The sequence below is a fragment of the Salmo trutta genome, chromosome 25 (genome assembly GCF_901001165.1).
Source record: "Salmo trutta chromosome 25, fSalTru1.1, whole genome shotgun sequence".
NCBI lineage: Eukaryota > Metazoa > Chordata > Actinopteri > Salmoniformes > Salmonidae > Salmo > Salmo trutta.
The window spans coordinates 33,610,441-33,630,317 of NC_042981.1; the positions used below are offsets into that span (position 1 = coordinate 33,610,441).

The following is a 19,877-nucleotide window of genomic DNA, read 5'->3' on the forward strand; positions in this document are numbered from 1 at the left end:
AGGGAGGGGGGCAGGGGAAGCAACTCTCTGGCATTTTCTTGGCTGGGGACTGTTACTGGTTACCTGGGCCATGTGCCTCAGCGGTCGGTGTCGTCTCGCCAGGAACACAACGTCGTCCCCGGTCCCGAGGACCACAATACCAGCTGTCTGAGGACCGAAAACCACAGGGTAGCGCAAAATGAAATTTGCAACGCGGATGGTGCATTGTGTCGGGACTAGAGATGCAGTAGTCTACCGGAGAGTAAGGCATGAAACCGAGAGGAACGATGAGAAGCCAAGGGGTATGCAGATTCCATGTCTACGTCTGGGTGGGTACAAGAGATCATGTCAGTTTCGTTACTAACCTCATGCTAATGGAGGGAATATGCTAAATGCCATGTGTTGGAAGCATAGCTTGCCATTGTAGGTGATTTGCTGTTGAGTGTGGTGGTGTTGGCGTGATTGGTTGAAACGGCATGTTATTTACCAGTTTACAGCAGGTCTTTGACGTATAGTTCAGTGTTGCAGCGTGGGTCAGACGGCTGAGAACTGGACCTGTAAAAGGACACCACACTGTTTTGTACAGGATAAGAATAACCATGACTTGTATGCCAAATCACTGGCTAGTGTGTTTGTGTACATCTGTGTTATGGATCTGCAATAGCTTATTTAGAGCATTTAGCCCCATAAATGTAATCACAATAGTCATATTTTCTGCAACAAAGGCTAAGTAGGTAATTGCTAAAAATGTGCGTTGTAAGATTTTCCCAAATTAGTTTAACTGCTCGTAAACGTGGCTCTCTGTGACCTTGCCTTTAAATCAAACATTATGCACCAATTCAATAGCTCTTTTAAACTTGAACACACTTTTCAGACAATGCCAAGATAATTGCTGTAAGACTTTAACATCTCTGTTGCTGTGAGTCCCAGCTCAAGATTTAGAAACACCACCTCACTCATAATGATGAGGTTGTCATGGTGATTAGGATTTGGTGGAGCTGCTCTGGGCTCTACTCACCACCCTGTCCTGCTCTCCAGAGAGCCAGTCCATAGTATGTTCTGTATGGATAGGCGCTCGTTCATTAGGGTCTGACAAAGGAAATCGGGGAAGGTAAAAGAACTTCCCTGAAGCACAGAGAAGGATATGTGCTCATTAATTTGGGTTTGACCCTCGTTGGGGGTAAATCTTTCACTCTAAACTACTAGACCTCACTTAAACCCTAATAATCTCCTGCCATGTGTTGGGTTTGGGAAGAGACCTAGGACTCACAGCTTCCCTGCACTATTGAACTTGTTGACCTTTTCAGTGAGAAGGAGGAGGGCTTATGGAGGACTGTGGTTTTTGAAGTTCTGGTTCCCAGCGCAGCTTCATAGGTCCATGAGAAACTCTCCACCAAACCCTGGTCAATCCGAGTAACACTCAAGCCCCCATTCTCCTTTAAACTCCACCCTACCTCAAATGTGTGTCCTCTGTAGGCATTAGGCAACCCTGGCCTTCAGGACAGATTAGTAATGAGCAGAGGGATATTTTTAGAGATAAATGGTCTCTTTCAGTGTTCTGACTCAAACTGTGAATTCTTCATGGGCAAATGTTGGAGCGTGATGCTTCCAACTGAGCTCTGGATAGTTTAATTGGAGCCATTCAGAGTTTTTATAGCTTCATGCTGATACATTCACTGGGTCTCTTTTCCCTCTGGTGACTCTGGAGTCCAGGACAGAGACCGTTCAGGGGCCCACCCTGGCCTTGTTCTGCTCCTGTCTGGAGCTCTCCGCTGGGTCTCTCTTGTTTCACCAAGACCACTTAATCACTCACAGCTTCCAGTTGGCTCATTGATCCATATATCACCAAATCACGGCATCACAGCCCATTTTCAACGAGTCAACCCAAATCAGGACTAATTCCAGCTCTTGTTCCCCTCCAGCTGGGCTCCAGAGCCAGCCTCTCAGGGCCAGTCCAGGTCTTTATGAGAAACAGCTGGGGGAGAGGTGGGAGGAAAGGGGTGATTAGGGGAGACTTCTGGAAGAAAGAGGAGACTGAGGGAGAAAGGGAGACTGACTGACAGCTGGGAGGAAGGGGGTAGACTGAGCGAGACTGGGGAAGGGCATCAGAACACTGTGTTTGAAGTGCACTCAACTCAGTTGCCAGGGGAGACCAGATGCTGCAATCTATTGGAGTGCAGGTGGGCTTTCATTACCCCTGAAAGAGAAAGAGTTCATTCCCATGAAGTAGTGTTCTACTGGGGTCAGGAAACCAGGGTGCCCTCACCGACGCAATTAAATTGTCTCAGTCTCAAGAACTTTAGTCGCCAGAGTGCCAGGTTCAGGAATTGAAGTGTTTTTCTTGTGGGACTCCTCACTCTCTCACCTCATCCCACCCTCTCTCCCTACCCTCTCCTCACTCTCTCACCTCATCCCACCCTCTCTCCCTACCCTCTCCTCACTCTCTCACCTCATCCTACCCTCTCCACACTCTCTCACCTCATCCCACCCTCTCTCCCTACCCTCTCTCCCTACCCTCTCCTCACTCTCACCTCATCCTACCCTCTCCTCACTCTCTCACCTCATCCAACCCTCTCTCCCTACCCTCTCTCCCTACCCTCTCCTCACTCTCTCACCTCATCCCACCCTCTCTCCCTACCCTCTCCTCACTCTCTCACCTCATCCCACCCTCTCCCCACCCTCTCTCCCTACCCTCTCCTCACTCTCACCTCATCCCACCCTCTCCCCACCCTCTCTCCCTACCCTCTCCTCACTCTCACCTCATCCCACCCTCTCTCTCTACCCTCTCCTCACTCTCTCACCTCTCCCTACCCTCTCTCCCTACCCTCTCTCCCTACCCTCTCTCCCTACCCTCTCCTCACTCTCACCTCATCCCACCCTCTCTCCCTACCCTCTCCTCACTCTCACCTCATCCCACCCTCTCCCCACCATCTCTCTCTACCCTCTCACCTCATCCCACCCTCTCCCCACCATCTCTCCCTACCCTCTCCTCACTCTCACCTCGTCCCACCCTCTCCCCACCATCTCTCCCTACCCTCTCCTTACTCTCTCACCTCGTCCCACCCTCTCTCTCTACCCTCTCCTCACTCTCTCACCTCGTCCCACCCTCTCTCCCTACCCTCTCCTCACTCTCACCTCGTCCCACCCTCTCTCCCTACCCTCTCCTCACTCTCTCACCTCGTCCCACCCCCCCTCCCTACCCTCTTCTTCTCTCTATGTGCTTCCAGGAGCCCCGGTATAAGGATGGCAGCGAGGTCTTTGACAGTGGAGTGGACGGCCTGACAGCTGACACCAGCTCTCCCTCCCAAGTATCCAGCCTGTGGTACCCTGGCGGTGTGGGGGCCTCCCGGGCCCAGTCGGCAGGGGCCCTCCACCACAGCAACGATGCCCTTCGTCAGAACATCTATGAGAACTTCATGCGGGAGCTGGAGACAGGGACTGGACAGGGCAGTAGTGGAGGAGGGGGAGCTGGAGAAAGGAGAGACCCGTCTACGGGGACAGAAGAGGGGGAGAGCAGCAGTGAGTCTGCAGGGGGCTCTCTGGAGCAGCTGGACTTGCTGTTTGAGAAGGAGCAGGGGGTGGTACGCAGGGCCGGCTGGCTGTCCTTCAAACCCCTCCTCACCCTGCATAAGGACAGGAAGCTGGAGATGGTCACACGCAGGAAGTGGAAACAGTACTGGGTCACCCTGAAAGGTGAGTACTGTAGGGGTGGGTGAGCAGAGGGAAACAGGGTTTGGCACATTGCCGTCTAAGGTCCAGTCGATCAGAAATGAATTGGACCTTGAATAGCTGACTGAAATGGAGTGGGGCTCGATGCTCTCTAGGTTGGGTCACATTGAAAGGTGAGTTAAAGGTGTGAGGAGTGTAGAGGGTAACAGAAGGTCAGAGAGTGTTCCAATTTTCAGGTCCAGTTGATATGACCACTGTATCATGGAATACATCAACTGAAATGTAATTGACGCTGGGAGACAGACGGGAAGGACGGGTTCAAACTTTAAATCACATTAAAGTTCAAGTAAAACTCTCTTGAAGAGAGTACAGACGTATCACTTAAGTGAGGACAGCAGCTTCATGTGGTTTCCTTTACATAGCCTGTGCATTACATTTACCATAGACTGATTCTTCACTATCCTAAAAGCTTACAGGGAATTATTCTGGTGTATTTACCTGCTAAATGGGTAAACCTCAGGCCAGGTGCTAAATGGGTAAACCTCAGGCCAGGTGCTAAATGGGTAAACCTCAGGCCAGGTGCTAAATGGGTATGTGGACCCTCAGCCTTCCTTCCACTTTACTGTAAAATGACTCAAGATCAGCAGAGGCAAATGACAGTTTGAGGTCATTCTTCTGAGGTGTGGGCTTCCTCCCTCTAACAACCATCCTCTTCCTCTCCCTGCAGGTTGTACCTTGTTGTTCTATGGTAAGGGTTCTCCAGAGCAGGAGCTGTCTCCGCGCTACGCCCTGTTCGCAGAGGACAGTATCGTCCAGGCCGTTCCTGAGCACCCCAAGAAGGAGAACGTCTTCTGTCTCAGCAACAACTACGGCGATGTCTACCTCTTCCAGGTGAGGCGTGCCGACTTACCTCACTCTCCAAACTGAACAAAGTACTGTCCATGCCAACAGTAGTTCTCACAATTGATGGAGATGCCGGAGAAGCTGTAGATGCTTGTAGATGCTAAACTGTCTGTTCTGGGGGAAAAAATCCACGTGTTTTGTATACATACAGTACGTCGCCATGTGCTCACAGAGGTCACACTAGGTCATACTACCACTGTTTGAACTGTATTGCTCAGTCTAGCAGGTCACTCCTCCACAGTTACTGCCTGCGTGGCGTTAGCTTGGCGTTAGCTTGGCGTTAGCGTGGCGTTAGCGTGGCGTTAGCTCCCTGAGCACGTCGTGGTGTTGGCGGTCGGATTTCCCCCATCGCTCTGCTCGGCTCCCTGTCAAGCTAAGTGTTCCAGCTAATTCAACACACAATTAAGGAGCAGAAGCTGTTACTTAGTGGGGAATGTTTTGTGTACCTTGTAAGGAACGTGTGTCCTGTGCTGCTGGGGCAGCTAACGTGGTTTGATAGCCTCTTCCTGCTTGGCCAGTCAAGCAGAACGTGTTCTGGTGACGTGTCCACAGTGGTTTTGTCTGCTGCTAGATTACACTGACTGTGCCATTTTGTGATTAACATGGGTAACCGGGATTCCAGCACTGTCCTGGGAACACTCTTCACATTTCCCATGGGAAAACAAATAGAAGGACAAGACCCGGCAAATGAACATTTCCCCTCCAATGTCAGAATGAATGCAATTCCACAACATCTACAACACGCTCAGCATCAGATTAGCAAAATAATGTAGTGGTACATTATCCAAACAGGTTGTTTCATGGAAGCCTTTAGTCTAGCGTATTTACTTCACACAAAGTCGCCATAAATTCAAAGCACACGCATAATAGACACATGCAACCAGAATGCAGTTACTGAACCCTACAGGAAACCTCTCCGTATAGCCTATAAAAGAACGTGTGCCTCTTTGAGCTGACATTGTGACCCTTCAGACAGTCCCACATTTGATAGGTCTTTGCACAATCCACTACATGGGCATCTCTGTCAGACATGAAGTCTGTTCGAATTTTCCCTGATGCATCAGAAATGTTATCGTCTCCTGTCATAGAGCCTTAGGCTATTTTCCTATCCAGTCCCACTGAAGCCCCAAATCCTGACTCCTGTCTCGTATGGAAATTCCTCACTTTATTTTGTAATCCATAGGTTGCGTGTCAAAATACCGCGACAACGTTTCTCCCACTTTTCTGTACCGTCTCGTACTTCCTGCCCATATGAGAACGTCAGTAGAGAATGTGTGATCAACCAACGGTATGGGAGTAGAAATGGATATTTTTAAAACGGAGTTGTTCCTCATTAAGATACCTTGATATTTAAACTATGTCCACTCTTCATCTCCCTGTTATTCATGAGCTGATCTGCTGTCTGTATAATCGTCAACTATATTTCCCCATATTGAAGGAGGTTAATCTAGCAAGCTTAGCAACTTTGGCCATTTGACTTTTTTGGACTGCCGTTACAAAGTTTGTATGCTTCGACAACGCTGTACTCGGGAGGCGCTCTGTAAGTCTTGAGCACGCTCCGTGTCAAGAGAACCTGCTGTAACCTTTTATTTAACTCGGCAAGTCAGTTAAGAACAAATTCTTATTTACTATGACGGCCTACCCTGGCCAAACCCGGACGACGCTGGGCCAATTGTGCGACGCCCTGCGGCCGGATGTGATGCAGCCTAAATTCGAACCAGGTACTGCAGCGATGCCTCTTGCGCTGAGATGCAGTGTGTTAGAAATGCGCTGAATTAATTGAGGAACATGTCAACGCTCAGAATTTCTGAATGGTTTGTTTCATAATTCACAACAATGTAGTTGGCGAACAAAGTTATTTACTCTGTAATGACTAAATATCGTTTTCATTTGCTCTGAAACCTTTACATAGTGACGCAGCCAAGTCGACAAGGAGAGCTCTGGCATCTTGGTTTTAAAAGCTGTTAATGTGCACTTCCGATTTCTGCTGTATTTCCCGTGACTCTCGGGAGAAATAGGAATTGCTCCCGGTATTGAAATTTGGTAGATTTTCAGGAAAATATGAATCCCTAGTGTGAGCTAAACAATGTCGAACAAACACGCTATTCAGCATATTCAGGCTGTATAATAGTGGATGGAGATGTTTTACAAGTGTACTTGCACACACGCGCTCGCACACACTTGTTGTGTATTTTTAGACTGTATAATCAAGTAGACCAAGTTAATGATTCTAGCTCGTAAATGATTATATGGAGAAGATTTCAACTCCAGCTGGAAGCTTTCTGTTTGTGTTCATATTTTGAAGAGCATCTGACTCCCTGACCTTTATTTTCTCTGTTGGATACAGAGATTCTTGAGGCCTTGACTCGCCCCTCTCACGTTTACGAGCTTTTCCTGAGTGTAGCGCATGAAATCCCAGTTGTGGTGTTCGGGGTAAAGCTAGTAAAATGGTGAAGTGGACTTAACATCTCTGGAGAGTCTTAAGAGGTCAGGAAACCACTGACGTTAGAAACTGGAGCACTGTAGAACCCTGTGTGCTCTCTCTCTCATTGTGTCCTGCACGAGTCACTCCTCCACCTCCCTCAGATTCCATACCATGTCCTCTGATCGTTTGTTTTGTCGAGGTATATTAGCCTTTCAAGTTTGACTGTATTGACTGAAGTTACGTAATCGCGCATAGATTGGGGAAATCTGATATTGTGGTGATATGCCGTGAGTATAGGAACACAATATGCGTTAGAGCTGTCAATCATCCGGATTTAGAGCCCAACCCTTAACATGTCGTTCATGACGTCACTATCGTCGCTGCGTCCTGCAGCGCTCATACCATCTCATAAACCGTTGAGAACAGATTATTTTACAGTAATAATCTAGTTTGTACATTTATGGTCTAATCTCAAACCTCCATCATCTAATGTCCCACCTTCACCTCTGTGTGTTCAGGCCAGCAACCAGACAGACATGGAGAACTGGGTGACGGCCATCCACTCTGCCAGTGCCTCTCTGTTCGCTAAGCGCCACGGCAAGGAGGACACGGTACGTCTGCTGAAGAGCCAGATCAGAGGCCTGCTGCAGAAGGTAGACATGGACGGTAAGATGAAGAAGATGGCTGAGCTGCAGCTGTCCGTCGTCAGTGACCCGAAGAACAGGAAGGCCATCGAGAACCAGGTGAGGAGGAGGAGGATGATGAGGATCAGCGGTTGTTATAGCGATTTTGTGTTTTGGTGTCACAGGGAAGTATTGGTTAGTGTCCCTGAAAGAAACATGTTTTCGTTGTTGTTTTAACGTCCTGTTGTTCTGTTCAGGTTGTTTGGTTGGGAGTCTAGCAGCCCTAAAAATACGTGACGTGAATCACACCGTGCGACTAAAACCCCATGTCTTATGTCTGGAAGCGGTGGAAGTGGCCTAAATGTAGCTAGTGGCCGTCAAAACACATACTCAGGGGAGAGGAGAGGCAGGCTGTTTCTTCCCATTGCATTCATATTGGGAATCCAGATGTTGTGTTCAATGGGCTCTCAACATGTGTTATCCCCTGTAAACAGCCTGACTGAGGAGAGAAACCAGAACCGATCACTGATTCTCCCCACAGCTAAAACTGTCTTGTACATGTAACGGCGATGGCTAAAGATTAGCTTATCACCTCCCCACCTACTTAAGAGTCTATATCAGACTCATAGGGAATCTACTTCCACTGCAAGACATGAGAGCTCAACATCTGAACGCGCACGTTTTTCCTACTAATCTCAGCGATGAGGTAACATTGCGGTGAAAAAGGTGAATGGCTCATGGGAATGACATGGAGGGCAGTGTCTGTCTTCCCCGCTGACTTAGTGTCTGTTTCACGTTAGTTATCACAGCACCTCGGGACAGAGAGACACAGCAGTCTGGAGCCAATGATGGGGTCAGAGGGGAAAGGGCGGGGTTAGGCCCCGAGTCGGGCGCCCACGGCTGATGATGAGGGCAGGGGGTGCTACAAAGGGGCACTTTGATGTCTACCCTCCCCCTTCTCAAAATCAGTGCCAGCAGACCTTTTTTGAACTCTCTCTATTCCCCCTCCATAGTGAAGTTCTAATCAGGGGGAGGAGGAGGGGAGAGAGAGGAAAGTCAAAGGAGGCTGTATCTAAGGGAAGGCCCATTCCTGCCTTTTTTTAATGGGCCTGATAGGGGACTAAATAGAGACTAGGTAGGATTTCTCTAAAGCCAGATGGGTGCAGCATGCCTTCACAGTGATGATAGCGTCTCTCTCTGCCTTAGTCCAGGTTTTGCCAGCTGCACAGAGACACACACACATACCTCTCTCTGATTCTCAATCCGATAATGGCCATGCTGCTTTGATACGATGACGGATTAACATTGCCTGGCAGAATCAATCAGACATTTGAGTGTGGACCTTCCATTTGTGGCTATGCAGTGTCCAATATTAAACAGTATCAGCTATCAAACCCTAATCCTCCTCCCCCTTTGTATCCTGTCCTGTCCCCCAGAATACACCATGGTTATGGCTTTAGAGAAGCCATGGGGATACAGGGTTATCTCAGCTGATTTACCAAGCATGACGGTTAGGACAACACAGCCCTGCCCAGACTCTGACCCTGGGAGGACACTATATTAATGACACACGCCCATACACTAGATGTCTGTATACCGGGATCACATTGGCTCCCGAAGGGCATGATGTTGATCATGTCATTGGGCTGAAACTTTACGTGTGTTAGCGCCGTCTGAACACACGGCATAGTGCAGCAGGCTCATTGTTGGTCTTTACAGTCCTGTTGTTGTGATGGTGGAATGTTCTAGGCTCAGACAAGCTCCCCTCCCCATGTCATTCCCAACCATGCAGAATTCCATCAATGTGAATCAGCCTTCATGGGAGGACTTCATACTGCTCTGTATTGTAAATGAACTCTCCTCAGACCAGCACTATTAAAGTCAATTATATAGAGAGTCGTTTAACTCCACGGTTTTCTCGTTAAAGTGAACCTCCGAAGCTAACAAAATAAGCACCCTCTCATACTTAGTGAGAAAAGGGCATGTGTTCATTCTCTGTGCGTGTGCTTGTTGGTGAGTGTGCTGTGTGTATTTAGGGGGGAAGGGTTATATGGTAGTCTGGTGCTTGGCACCTCCCTTCCATGACTTTTATTGCAGAGAATAAGGGAGACGGCATTAAACACACACACACACACACACACACACACACACACACACCCCCGCTCCACAACCCTCCCTCACTATTATCAACCTTAATGCCCTGCCCTCACCCAGCAGCAGCTTGTGCCCCCCCACCCCTACCACCACATCTGTAAGCAATCCCAGTTTGATGGAATGCACCTTAAACTATCCCCCCCTCCCTATCTCCCCTCTCTGCCTGTCCCTCCCTCCATTTTCTCACCTCCCTACCTCTCCAACTGTCCCTCCCTCCCTCTTCCCACCTCCCTACCTCTCCAACTGTCCCTCCCTCCCTCTTCCCACCTCCCTACCTCTCCAACTGTCCCTCCCTCCCTGTTCCTACCTCTCCAACTGTCCCTTATCACCACTCCTCCTTCCCTCTCTCCCTACAGATCCAGCAGTGGGAGCAGAACCTGGAGAAGTTTAACATGGACCTGTTCAGGATGCGCTGTTACCTGGCCAGCCTGCAGGGCGGCGAACTGCCCAACCCCAAGAGCCTGTTAGCTGCAGCCAGCCGGCCCTCCAAGACTGCCCTGGGACGCCTGGGTATCTTCTCTGTGTCCTCCTTCCACGCACTGGTGAGGCCCTTCAAATGGCAGGTTGAGGGGCAGGGCTGTCTATCCAAATGATAGAGAAAGTACTCTAGCTGACCAGAGTTTGTCGTTTAGAAGTCTGGTCTGGCACGAAAGGTTTTCTACAGTAGCTAAAGATGTTCAGTTGAGGCATAAACTCTCAAAGGTAACCCTTTGACACGCGCATCGGTGGTGTATTGCTGTAGGAGACTGAGGTTGAAGCAGGTTGATCGCTGTAAGTCTCGCTGCTGCGTTTGATCCTAGCACTGACGGCTTGTTATGTCGTCAGATCTGTTCCAGGGACGAGGCCACACTGAGGCGGCGCTCCGTGTCCCTGAGCCAGAGATCACGTAACAAGAGAGGCCTCTTCTCCTCCCTCAAAGGCCTCGACAACTTCACCAAGAAGGGCCGCGACAAGAGGCCGTCTACAGAACAGGTACAGTACCTGAACACACACTGAACACACACACTGGCCCACTAAGTCCATAACACTCCTGCAAGGAAATCAAATCAAGACTTTCTCACAATTCTTGGAGAAAGTTCAAATGTGACCCTGGTGTGCTTTTTCCTCCATCCAATGAGATTTTGTTTATTAAACTCGTATTTTTCTCTGAGTATTTAGTGCATAATCCACTCTATGTAAACAGAGAGCATTCCAACCACAGGTGCAGGGGGAGTAAATTCTCTCAGGTTAGTAATTACACTTCCACACAGGCTCATTATTTCTTGATATTTTCAGTCCACCCCCCTCTACCCTGAAGGTACTGCCCAGGAGAGTCAGGACAGTAGGTGGTCTATTTCAAGACGAGGAAAAGACCTGGTTCCCATGATCGAGCCTATTAGGAAAACCCATGGATTTTAGATAATGCTGTGGTTACTAGACTGAAGTAGGTGAATATTTTGAGGACACCGCTACGACCTTTCCTCTGATGTAGTCTTCGGCTTTGAGTTGCGTCTGTGAGGGAGGCTTCACTGTTGACGATTCGTAAGCGTTTCTCCCGCCGTGTCGCAGCTCTCGCTGGAGCTGACTGACTGGTGGATCTGTGGTTGTACGGATCATGAAGCAACCGTCTAAACTGTGGACACTGCTAACTTCCTGCCCCTGATCCTCCTTAGTCCTCTTCAGAAGAGGAGGCCGTGTGTCCTTAATGCCAACAGCAGGGTCTTCCCTGCTCCCCCCAGTACTCTCCCCTCCCCCTCTGCGGGGGGCCACAGTATATGTGTGTGTGGTGGTATATGATGTTTTAAGGTGTGTTTGGGAGCTCTAGCGGGTTAGCTAATGAGACCCAGTTTGGTTTCACAGCGCAGAAGGCTGGGGTGGCGCAGGGCGAGTTGGAGCAGTGATGTAGCATGAATTATTAAAAGCCATATGTGGTAAATTGCAGCCTGCTGTACCGAGCCCTGCAGCGACAAACAGATGGTTTGTGTAAGTCCACAAAATATTAAATAGCTCCACGCTTTTTCACAGGGTTCCCTCCTAAGCGTTGCACTCCAGTTGAGATACTTTTCTGCGCCTCTGTGATGTTGATTCCCATTAAGAGAGGCTAATTGCTTCAAAGGGGTTGTAGAGGGATGACTCAGGTACATCTGCTGTCTTGTGTGAGTGTGGGCAGGGCTGGCGTGGTGCGGGCGGGGCTGGCGTGGTGCGGGCGGGGCTGGCGTGGTGCGGGCGGGGCTGGCGTGGTGCGGGCGGGGCTGGCGTGGTGCGGGCGGGGCTGGCGTGGTGCGGGCGGGGCTGGCGTGGTGCGGGCGGGGCTGGCGTGGTGTGAGAATAAGTTTCCCATCTTTCCTAGAGACTAGTTGAGCCTCTGTGTGACGTCACACGTGTTTATTACAGAGGGGTTTTAGACAGCAGGCTGATCTCTCTCACTCCTTTACTTTCTCTTTCTCATATCCCCTTTCCTCTTTCCTTGGCTCTCTCCTCTCTCTTTCTCTACTTCTATACTCTAAACATTAGTCACCTCCCACGTCACATTGAGTCATCTCCCTTGACTAAGCCAAAATCCAATTTACTCTGGTTGGTCATTCCAAAATCAGAACCTCTCCCTCAGCACAGCACAGGACAGGCCCTCTCCTCTCCCCTCTCTGCTAGACAAGAGGGTGTAGCATTACGCTAGAAGCTAGCTGGCCAGGTTTCAGTAGCTGCAGTAGACAAGACCGAGGAGGTTTGAGATTCCTAAAAGGAGTTGGCTTTACAACAGTCAACCTGTGGTTTTTCCACCTACTATAACAGGGTCTGCTCCGCGCTGCACACAGCACGGGTTAGGTAGACAGAGGTCAGTGGAGTACTGTGTGTGTCACAACTACTGCCGTGTTCATTTCTCACCGGAGTCTCATCTGTAGCGAGGCGGAGTGTTTAGGTGTAGCTGGGTTGAAGTACAGGAGAGTAGTTATCAGTCGTCACCCTTCCTAGAGGGCTAACTACACTACTTTGACGACACATACTAGTCCCAGGAAAGATATTATAAGGCTTTTAAAATAGCCACACATTTGTGAGTTGTTGCATTAATCAAGTGTGTAACGTGGTTTAGATAAGTTCCTGTATAATTTGAATTGCTATCCTTATTTTGTTTGTCTATATACTATGGTATTTACAGTATTCTAATAGTATTCTAATTTGTTTGTCTATATACTATGGTATTTACAGTATTCTAATAGTATTCTAATTTGTTTGTCTATATACTATGGTATTTACAGTATTCTAATAGTATATAGACAAACAAATTAGAATACTATGGTATTTACAGTATTCTAATTTGTTTGTCTATATACTATGGTATTTACAGTATTCTAATAGATGCACTCACATAGAGGCTTTGAATGTGGCTTTGGCCAAATCAAAATGTATTTGTTACATGTGCTGAATACAACACGTGTAGACTTTAACGTGAAATGCTTACTTCCGAGCCCTTTCCCAACCATGCAGAGTTAAAAAGTAAGACGAAAGCAAAAGCGGCACAATAAAAGAACAATAGCAAGGTTATATAAGGTCTACCGGCACCGAGTCAATGTGTAGGGGTACGAGCTAGTTGTTGTAATAGTACATGTAGGTAGGGGTAAAAATGACTAGGCAATCAGGATAGATAATAGAGTATGGTGTGTTTGTTGGGGTGTCAGTGCAGTGTGGGGGTAGAGTCCAGTGAGTGTCTATGGGGGTAGAAGCTGTTCTGGAGCTTTTTGGTCCCAGATTTGGCGATCCGGTACCGCTTACCATGCAGTAGCAAAGAGAACAGTCTGACTTGGGTGGCTGGAGTCTTTGACAATTTTTAGGACCTTCCTCTGACACCGCCTGGTATAGAGGTCCTGGATGGCAGGGAGCCGCTCACTACCCTCTGTGGCGCATTGCAGTCGGATGCCAAGCAGTTGCCATACCAAGCATTGATGTAGCCAGTCAAGATGCTCTCAATAGTGCAGCCGTATAACTTTTTAAGGATCTGAGGGCTCGTGCCTTTTCAGCCTCCTGAGGGGGAAGAGGCGTAGCCCCCGTTTTGAGGGTTCGCGTGGCAGATGTCTTGCCTACCCTCACCACCTGGGGGCGGCCTGTCAGGAAGTCCAGGATCCAGTTACAGAGGGAGGTGTGTAGTCCCAGGGTCCTTAGCTTAGTGATGAGCTTTGAGGGCACTATGGTGTTGAACACTGAGCTGTAGTCAATGAACAGCATTCTCACATAGGCGTTCCTTCTGTCCAGGTGGGAAAGAGCAGTGTGGAATAAGAGCTAGGGAGCTAGAGTAAGAGATCTTGAGAGGGAGAGGTGTCCCCCACCCTCCTCTTTGCCCTGGTGTGCGGTCTCTCCTTTCATCTCTTCCCTCTCTCTTTCTCCTGCCACACACAAGTCTTATTAGCCTCGGTCCTGTTTCTGTGTCTCCACCCTGCTTATTACGGCCTTCTTCTGGGGCCCCACAGGCTGCCTCTGCTCCATCCTCCATGGAAATGATATCAAAGCACCAGGCTCTCGCTGCTCACTTTTTAATTAGCTTCATAGTAATAATATGTGTGTAATACGTCTGCTGCTATGGGTCACTGCTGTTTAATAGATGACTAAGGGGATTTTTACAAGTCAAGTCTGTGTTTCTCTTCGTTGCAGATCTTTGAAAGTGATGAAGGAGGACAGGCCTACTGTCTCCCACACACTAGTTCTGAGGTGAGTCTATGTTACCATTTTATGAAACGGTCATATAAAAAATGGTATCACCTTTTTAAGAAATATGGATATCAAAATGTCAAAATACCATATCTTTTTTTTGGACGTCTGCTTCGGATTAGATATCAAACAAGTGTCAAACAATCTTGTAGTTAATTGAGTGAGCGTCTACCGTCTCGATTTTCTCAGTGAGCGCATACGGCTGAAACATGCATACGGCTGAAACATGCATACGGCTGAAACATGCATACGGCTGAAACATGCATACGGCTGAAACATGCATACGGCTGAAACATGGAACAGCAGTATCACGCGTCTCAGCAAGCTTCATGGTTACGAATTACGATGACCAGCCGTGTGACCACATCTCCCAGGTGTTATCACAGGTCAGGGGTTAGGGGTCATGCCTGCATGTCGCGTCTGACTCTGCAGATTTAGGGCTGTGGTCTGTACCACGCGTAGGGCGTGATCAGGATGAAAGCTGAGATTCCTCTAATGCCATCTGCAGTCGTCTAACTCGACTGCCGTTTCTGTACATCAAAAGGATGAGAAACCTGCACCCCAGTGGATCTAAGGGGGAACACAAACCACAGGAAGAGATATTATACAAAGACAAGATCATAGAGCTCTGAAGTGAGTTATTTAACCTACCGCGACCAATTGGTCATCATCATCTTACCCACTAGTGACCTTTAGACACCGTGTCCAATAGAATCCCACGCTGACATTCTACCCCTCACTGTCTAAAGGCGTCAGCATGCATGAGTTCGGCTGGCGCCTAGCCGAACCGAACGAGTGTGCTCGCGTACTCCCTTCACCGTCCTGTTGTGTTCGTTTTATGTTAATTCATTCTGTGTTCCCGGTCCAAAATAACCGCCCCATTATAGCTGATTATGAATCCATAATAATACATATATTATCACCTAATGTTGTTAGGTCTTTTTATCAACTTAAGTTCTTGTGAACATTACAAGTTTAACTTGTATTTGCTATTTATGACCTGTAGGCCTCATTGACCTGAGCTCATACAACTCGTTTTTGAGTTTAAAAAAGCATTATGTATGGATTCTTTTGACTGTAACATATTGTGCTATTTATCACTGACTACTGTGTCTCAAAGTTTAACAAGGACTCTCTCCTCCTCACCAGTGTCATGATCAAAGATATGATCAAGAGCCTCACATACAGTATATCGTTTGGTCATTGTGCTGCCACAGAATGAATTGTGAGCAAGGCCTCAAAAAAGCTATGTACCAGAGCTGCGAGAAAAGTTCTATATATTATTGAAACAATGCTGCGATTGTTTCTGAGAATGCCGACAGGTGTGGTTCCTGTGGGGGAAAGATTATATTGGGAAAGGTTCCCGTGGGGGTTGCCATGGAAGCCAAGAAGGGGAGTGAGGTGTGTGTGTGTGTGTGTGTGTGTGTGTGTGTGTGTGCGCTCAAACACACATGCATGTGGGGGTCTGGGAGAGGAAGTGTGTCCATCTGATGAATGGGCATGTGCCTGAACTCAATTTTATACACTAATTGTAGTCTCACCCATTGATTTCTAATGACTGGTCATTTTTAACCGGGAACACCACAGGTGTACAAAAGTTAAATAAAACACCCAAAATGTAATAAAAATCATCAATGTATTTTGTGTGTTCAGATGCCCTGTGTGGTCAGTCATGGAACCTTATGACAATCAGATTAAATGAACTACATTTTTCAGAGAGAGAACTTGTAAATCGGTCCAATTCGACTAGAACACAGCAGGAGGGTTAAAAGACCTTCGCTTGAAAAACTAGAAAAAAGCGGCAATAATAACGTTTGCCAATTTATTTGAGACGTCGTCGCTGGTATACACTTCCTCAAGATACTCAGAATGAATCTAAGATAACTCAAGAAATCTGTCATTTATTTTGTCGTTTTTGCCAAAGAGATCTTAGTCGCGAAACAAAAACAAAAAAGTAATCGTCTCTCGTTGAATGACAACAGACTTCATTGAAGAATCCCCACCGAACTGTTTGGGATGGGAATTATGCGGACGCCTTAAGCAGCAGGGGTAAGACCTCCAGACTTGTTCTGGTGGTGTATCTGGGGGCTCCTTTTACAACGTCAAGGTGATAATTCCAAAGTATAGCGAGGCGACAGTGTTGAGAAGCTCTGTCAGTGTGAAGGTGGGGAGTGAACACCACAAATTCTCACAATCTGAGCGTTAACATAATGTAGCTACAGCTGTAAACCCCCTTGGATCACACATTGGAATTATTATGTGGTAACTAACCTGTTGTCAGACAGTTCCAAATACTGTGTAGAATTTTCTCACACAGACAGCACTGTACCTCTGTCTGTGGCTCTTCTGCTCTCCTGTTCATCCATACAAAACAACTTGTCCTGAAGGTGTTGGGATCTATGGGACAGATGGTTTGACATGCAAACGGGTGGTCTGGTCACAACGAGCACACAGCTAGAGCAGTATATCTGTCTGGCACAAAGCTCTGCATTGAGAGTGAGTCAGAGAGTAGCGGACCAGGGTGAATGTGGCCAATGTTAAAACCATATAGCCACCTCCAACATCAATTGCTCCACCCAGCCACAGAGTAGGATGTGGCTGAAGAAGGGACAAAGATGGCCTTTCTTTAGGACGAGCTTTCAATGTTGTTGGGAAAGTGTCACGATGTTTTACCCGTTTTTCCCCCCCCCCCTCCACCGTGGAGTTGGATGAGGACACACGTCTTTCCCAGAGGCCATTTTTAATTTCTGAGGGATTTCTGATCTTATAGGTCTTAGAGGAGACAAGCAAGCTTCATTGATTGTAGCCCCATTTTGCGTTTCATCCTGTCTCTCTGTTTTCTATCCAGTCAGCACGCTCTCCTGTTTGATGGCTTTGACTTGTTCTCTAGCAGTTTTGGGTCTTTCTGGATCTTAGTTTCAGCAATGGTTCTATTAATGAATCATCTCCAACTCCCATAATGCACTGAAGGAATGGGTGGATGGGGGGCGTGTGTGTGTGGCTATGTTCTTTTATGAGATGGGCTTCTCAACAGGCTGGTGATCTGTTGACATGGTTTAAACAGGCTAGGAAGGAATGTTAAATCGGGCGAGCTTCAGCTTGTTGATGAGGGATATGGAAGGCTCTGACAGTGGCTGCCAGCGAACCCTCATCACCTGTATCCCTTAGGAATGAATGGCATCATGGTGCTCCTGTACAAATCTCTGTGACAGACCATGTCAGTCCTGTGAGATCCCCCTGACCCCCATTTTCCCCCACCATGCCCCTGTTCCACCTGTCACCGCCTCATTCAACCAGCAGCTCTCTGACCTGTTGTACTGGAGTTGACCTCTCACCCCCTTCCTCCGCCCCTGTGCTGTTGCTGCCCCCATCCCTCCTTTTCTGCCACGCTTTGTCACCCATGAGCACCGCCACCTTACATGTGAGGTCAGAGGTAAGGAAGTGCCGCTGATGTTAGCTTGTCCCTGTGTGGAGTGGTCAACTCTGGTCTTTTTTCACATTGGCTCGTGAATTTTACTATTATTTTTGAAGAAACTGTTTGGGGAAGGTATTTTAAGAACTAGATGTACTTAGAAGGCAGTGTGCTTTGATAATGGAAATAGACTATGGAATTATTTAATTCTGTTCTATTTCCTCTCATTTAAAAAAAAAAAATGGTACATTTCGATGTTACAAATACTACAGCTCAGGCAAATCTTTGTGTATGTTAGCCTGTTGCTAGGAGGCACTGTACAGAGTTGAACGTGTTTTGGAGTGGTGGTTAGCTCTCACATGAAGTGTCCATTACTCTTGATTCCATTTTAGAAGGTACCGACCGGATGGTGGTTGGCTGCTAGACATGATTTCCCCTCTCAAGTGAGGAAATACTGACGTTTGGGTTTGCAAACAAACACACACACATTAAGGGCCGACGCATGCCGAGGCTTGGCCTGTGGAAAGTTGACCAGGCCGTTACAACCCTGCCTGGGGCCGTGAAGGAGTGCGCAGTCACTCGGCAGCTACCGGGCTTGAGGTGAAGAGGCAGACTGGTCACCAACCGCCAACTGAACGTTTTACTTTCCAGTCACACCATGTTAGATGGACGGACGGACAGACAGGGTGGTTGTTATGCAACCTTTGCCCGGTTTTCTCTCTGAATGTAGAAACATGGCCTCATTAGCCCACAGGAGTGGACAGAAAGTTGTAGAACAACCAAGCTCTCTGTTGCTTGGCCAAAACATTGGTAGGCTTTATGCTGGCGGTGTTCTCAGGTTATTCTTTCCAAATGGACATGTTGCTGGAAAATTCAATGACTGTTTTCTTGTACATGTTTTTTTCCAGCCACCTTGGTCAGAAAGCCAGTGTGTGTGTGTGTGTGTGTGTGTGTGTGTGTGTGTGTGTGTGTGTGTGTGTGTGTGTGTGTGTGTGTGTGTGTGTGTGTGTGTGTGTGTGTGTGTGTGTGTGTGTGTGTGTGTGTGTGTGTGTGTGAAGTCCCCACAAGGATAGTTAAAAAAGGAAAGTTGTCCTGGGGACAAAGGCTATTTTAGGGTTAGGTTAGGGAAACTAGGATTTTGAATGGAAATCAATTTTAGGTCCCCACAAGAATAGTAAAACATATGGCGTGTGTGTGACGCATATGTTTATGCCCGACAAACATCATAGACCAAGTCAGAGAGACCTTAGTCTCCCAGTCAGGTCTCTGGGGGAGAATGTCTCCCAAGGTTTTCCTCTGACACACCAGCAGACAGACAGACAGCATCCAGAAGCCACATACACCACTCTGTTGGCTCTCCAAGTGGTAGAACTCCACCTCTCTCCCCCAGACCTTACCATAGCAACTGGAAATGTCTATCTCGTTGTGACTTTTGAAACATGTTTGAGTGGTTCTTCGCGATGTGGAGCCTGTATAGCAGCTGTGGTCTGTGGTGTTACTGTGGCGTCGCCCACAATCTCTTTCCCTTCAGAGACATGGAGTCGCAACCAAAACCCAAATACTGCAGCTTCTGAGGCCCAGTGGCAGGACACAACCCAGCATTAATGCTAACCCCAACCTCATTGTTAATGTGGATAGGGGATAATTGGCCTAAGGGCCTCAGATGGTCTCCTGGAAAGAGCCTGTAAAGGCAGCCATTAATCCATCACTAAACATGAAATCATCTGGATGGCACTTAGAACTAAATGGGGCTATTATTATCATGATGATGCTAAGTCTTTTTGTAGATCTGTGCAGATGTCGCCCGTCTAGACACGTTCCTCGCAAACTCTGCCAATAGCCCCCTGTAATCAATCCTCTTGTGTACACCATCATTATGATGGCTATTATATGAAACGACTCCATCCTGTGATGTCTAAATGGCTAATTGCATGACATCTCTGCACTGAACTTAGAGCCACTGCCAGTTTCTGCATCGGTTTAATGGAAACCTATTGATCTGTCCTCTGTTTTTCTCTCTCGCCCTCTCACTTAC

At 47.8% G+C, this 19,877-nt stretch overlaps 1 protein-coding gene across 1 annotated transcript in view; it reads left to right on the forward strand.

Moving 5' to 3' along the window:
- The window catches only part of LOC115162460 (T-lymphoma invasion and metastasis-inducing protein 2), a gene marked incomplete in the record, with an annotated part of 102,825 nt that overhangs the window by 33,761 nt on the left and 49,187 nt on the right, over positions 1–19,877 (forward strand). The window contains 1 exon segment of the mRNA XM_029713773.1: positions 3,207–3,626. Coding sequence (XP_029569633.1) covers positions 3,207–3,626 — 420 coding nt within the window.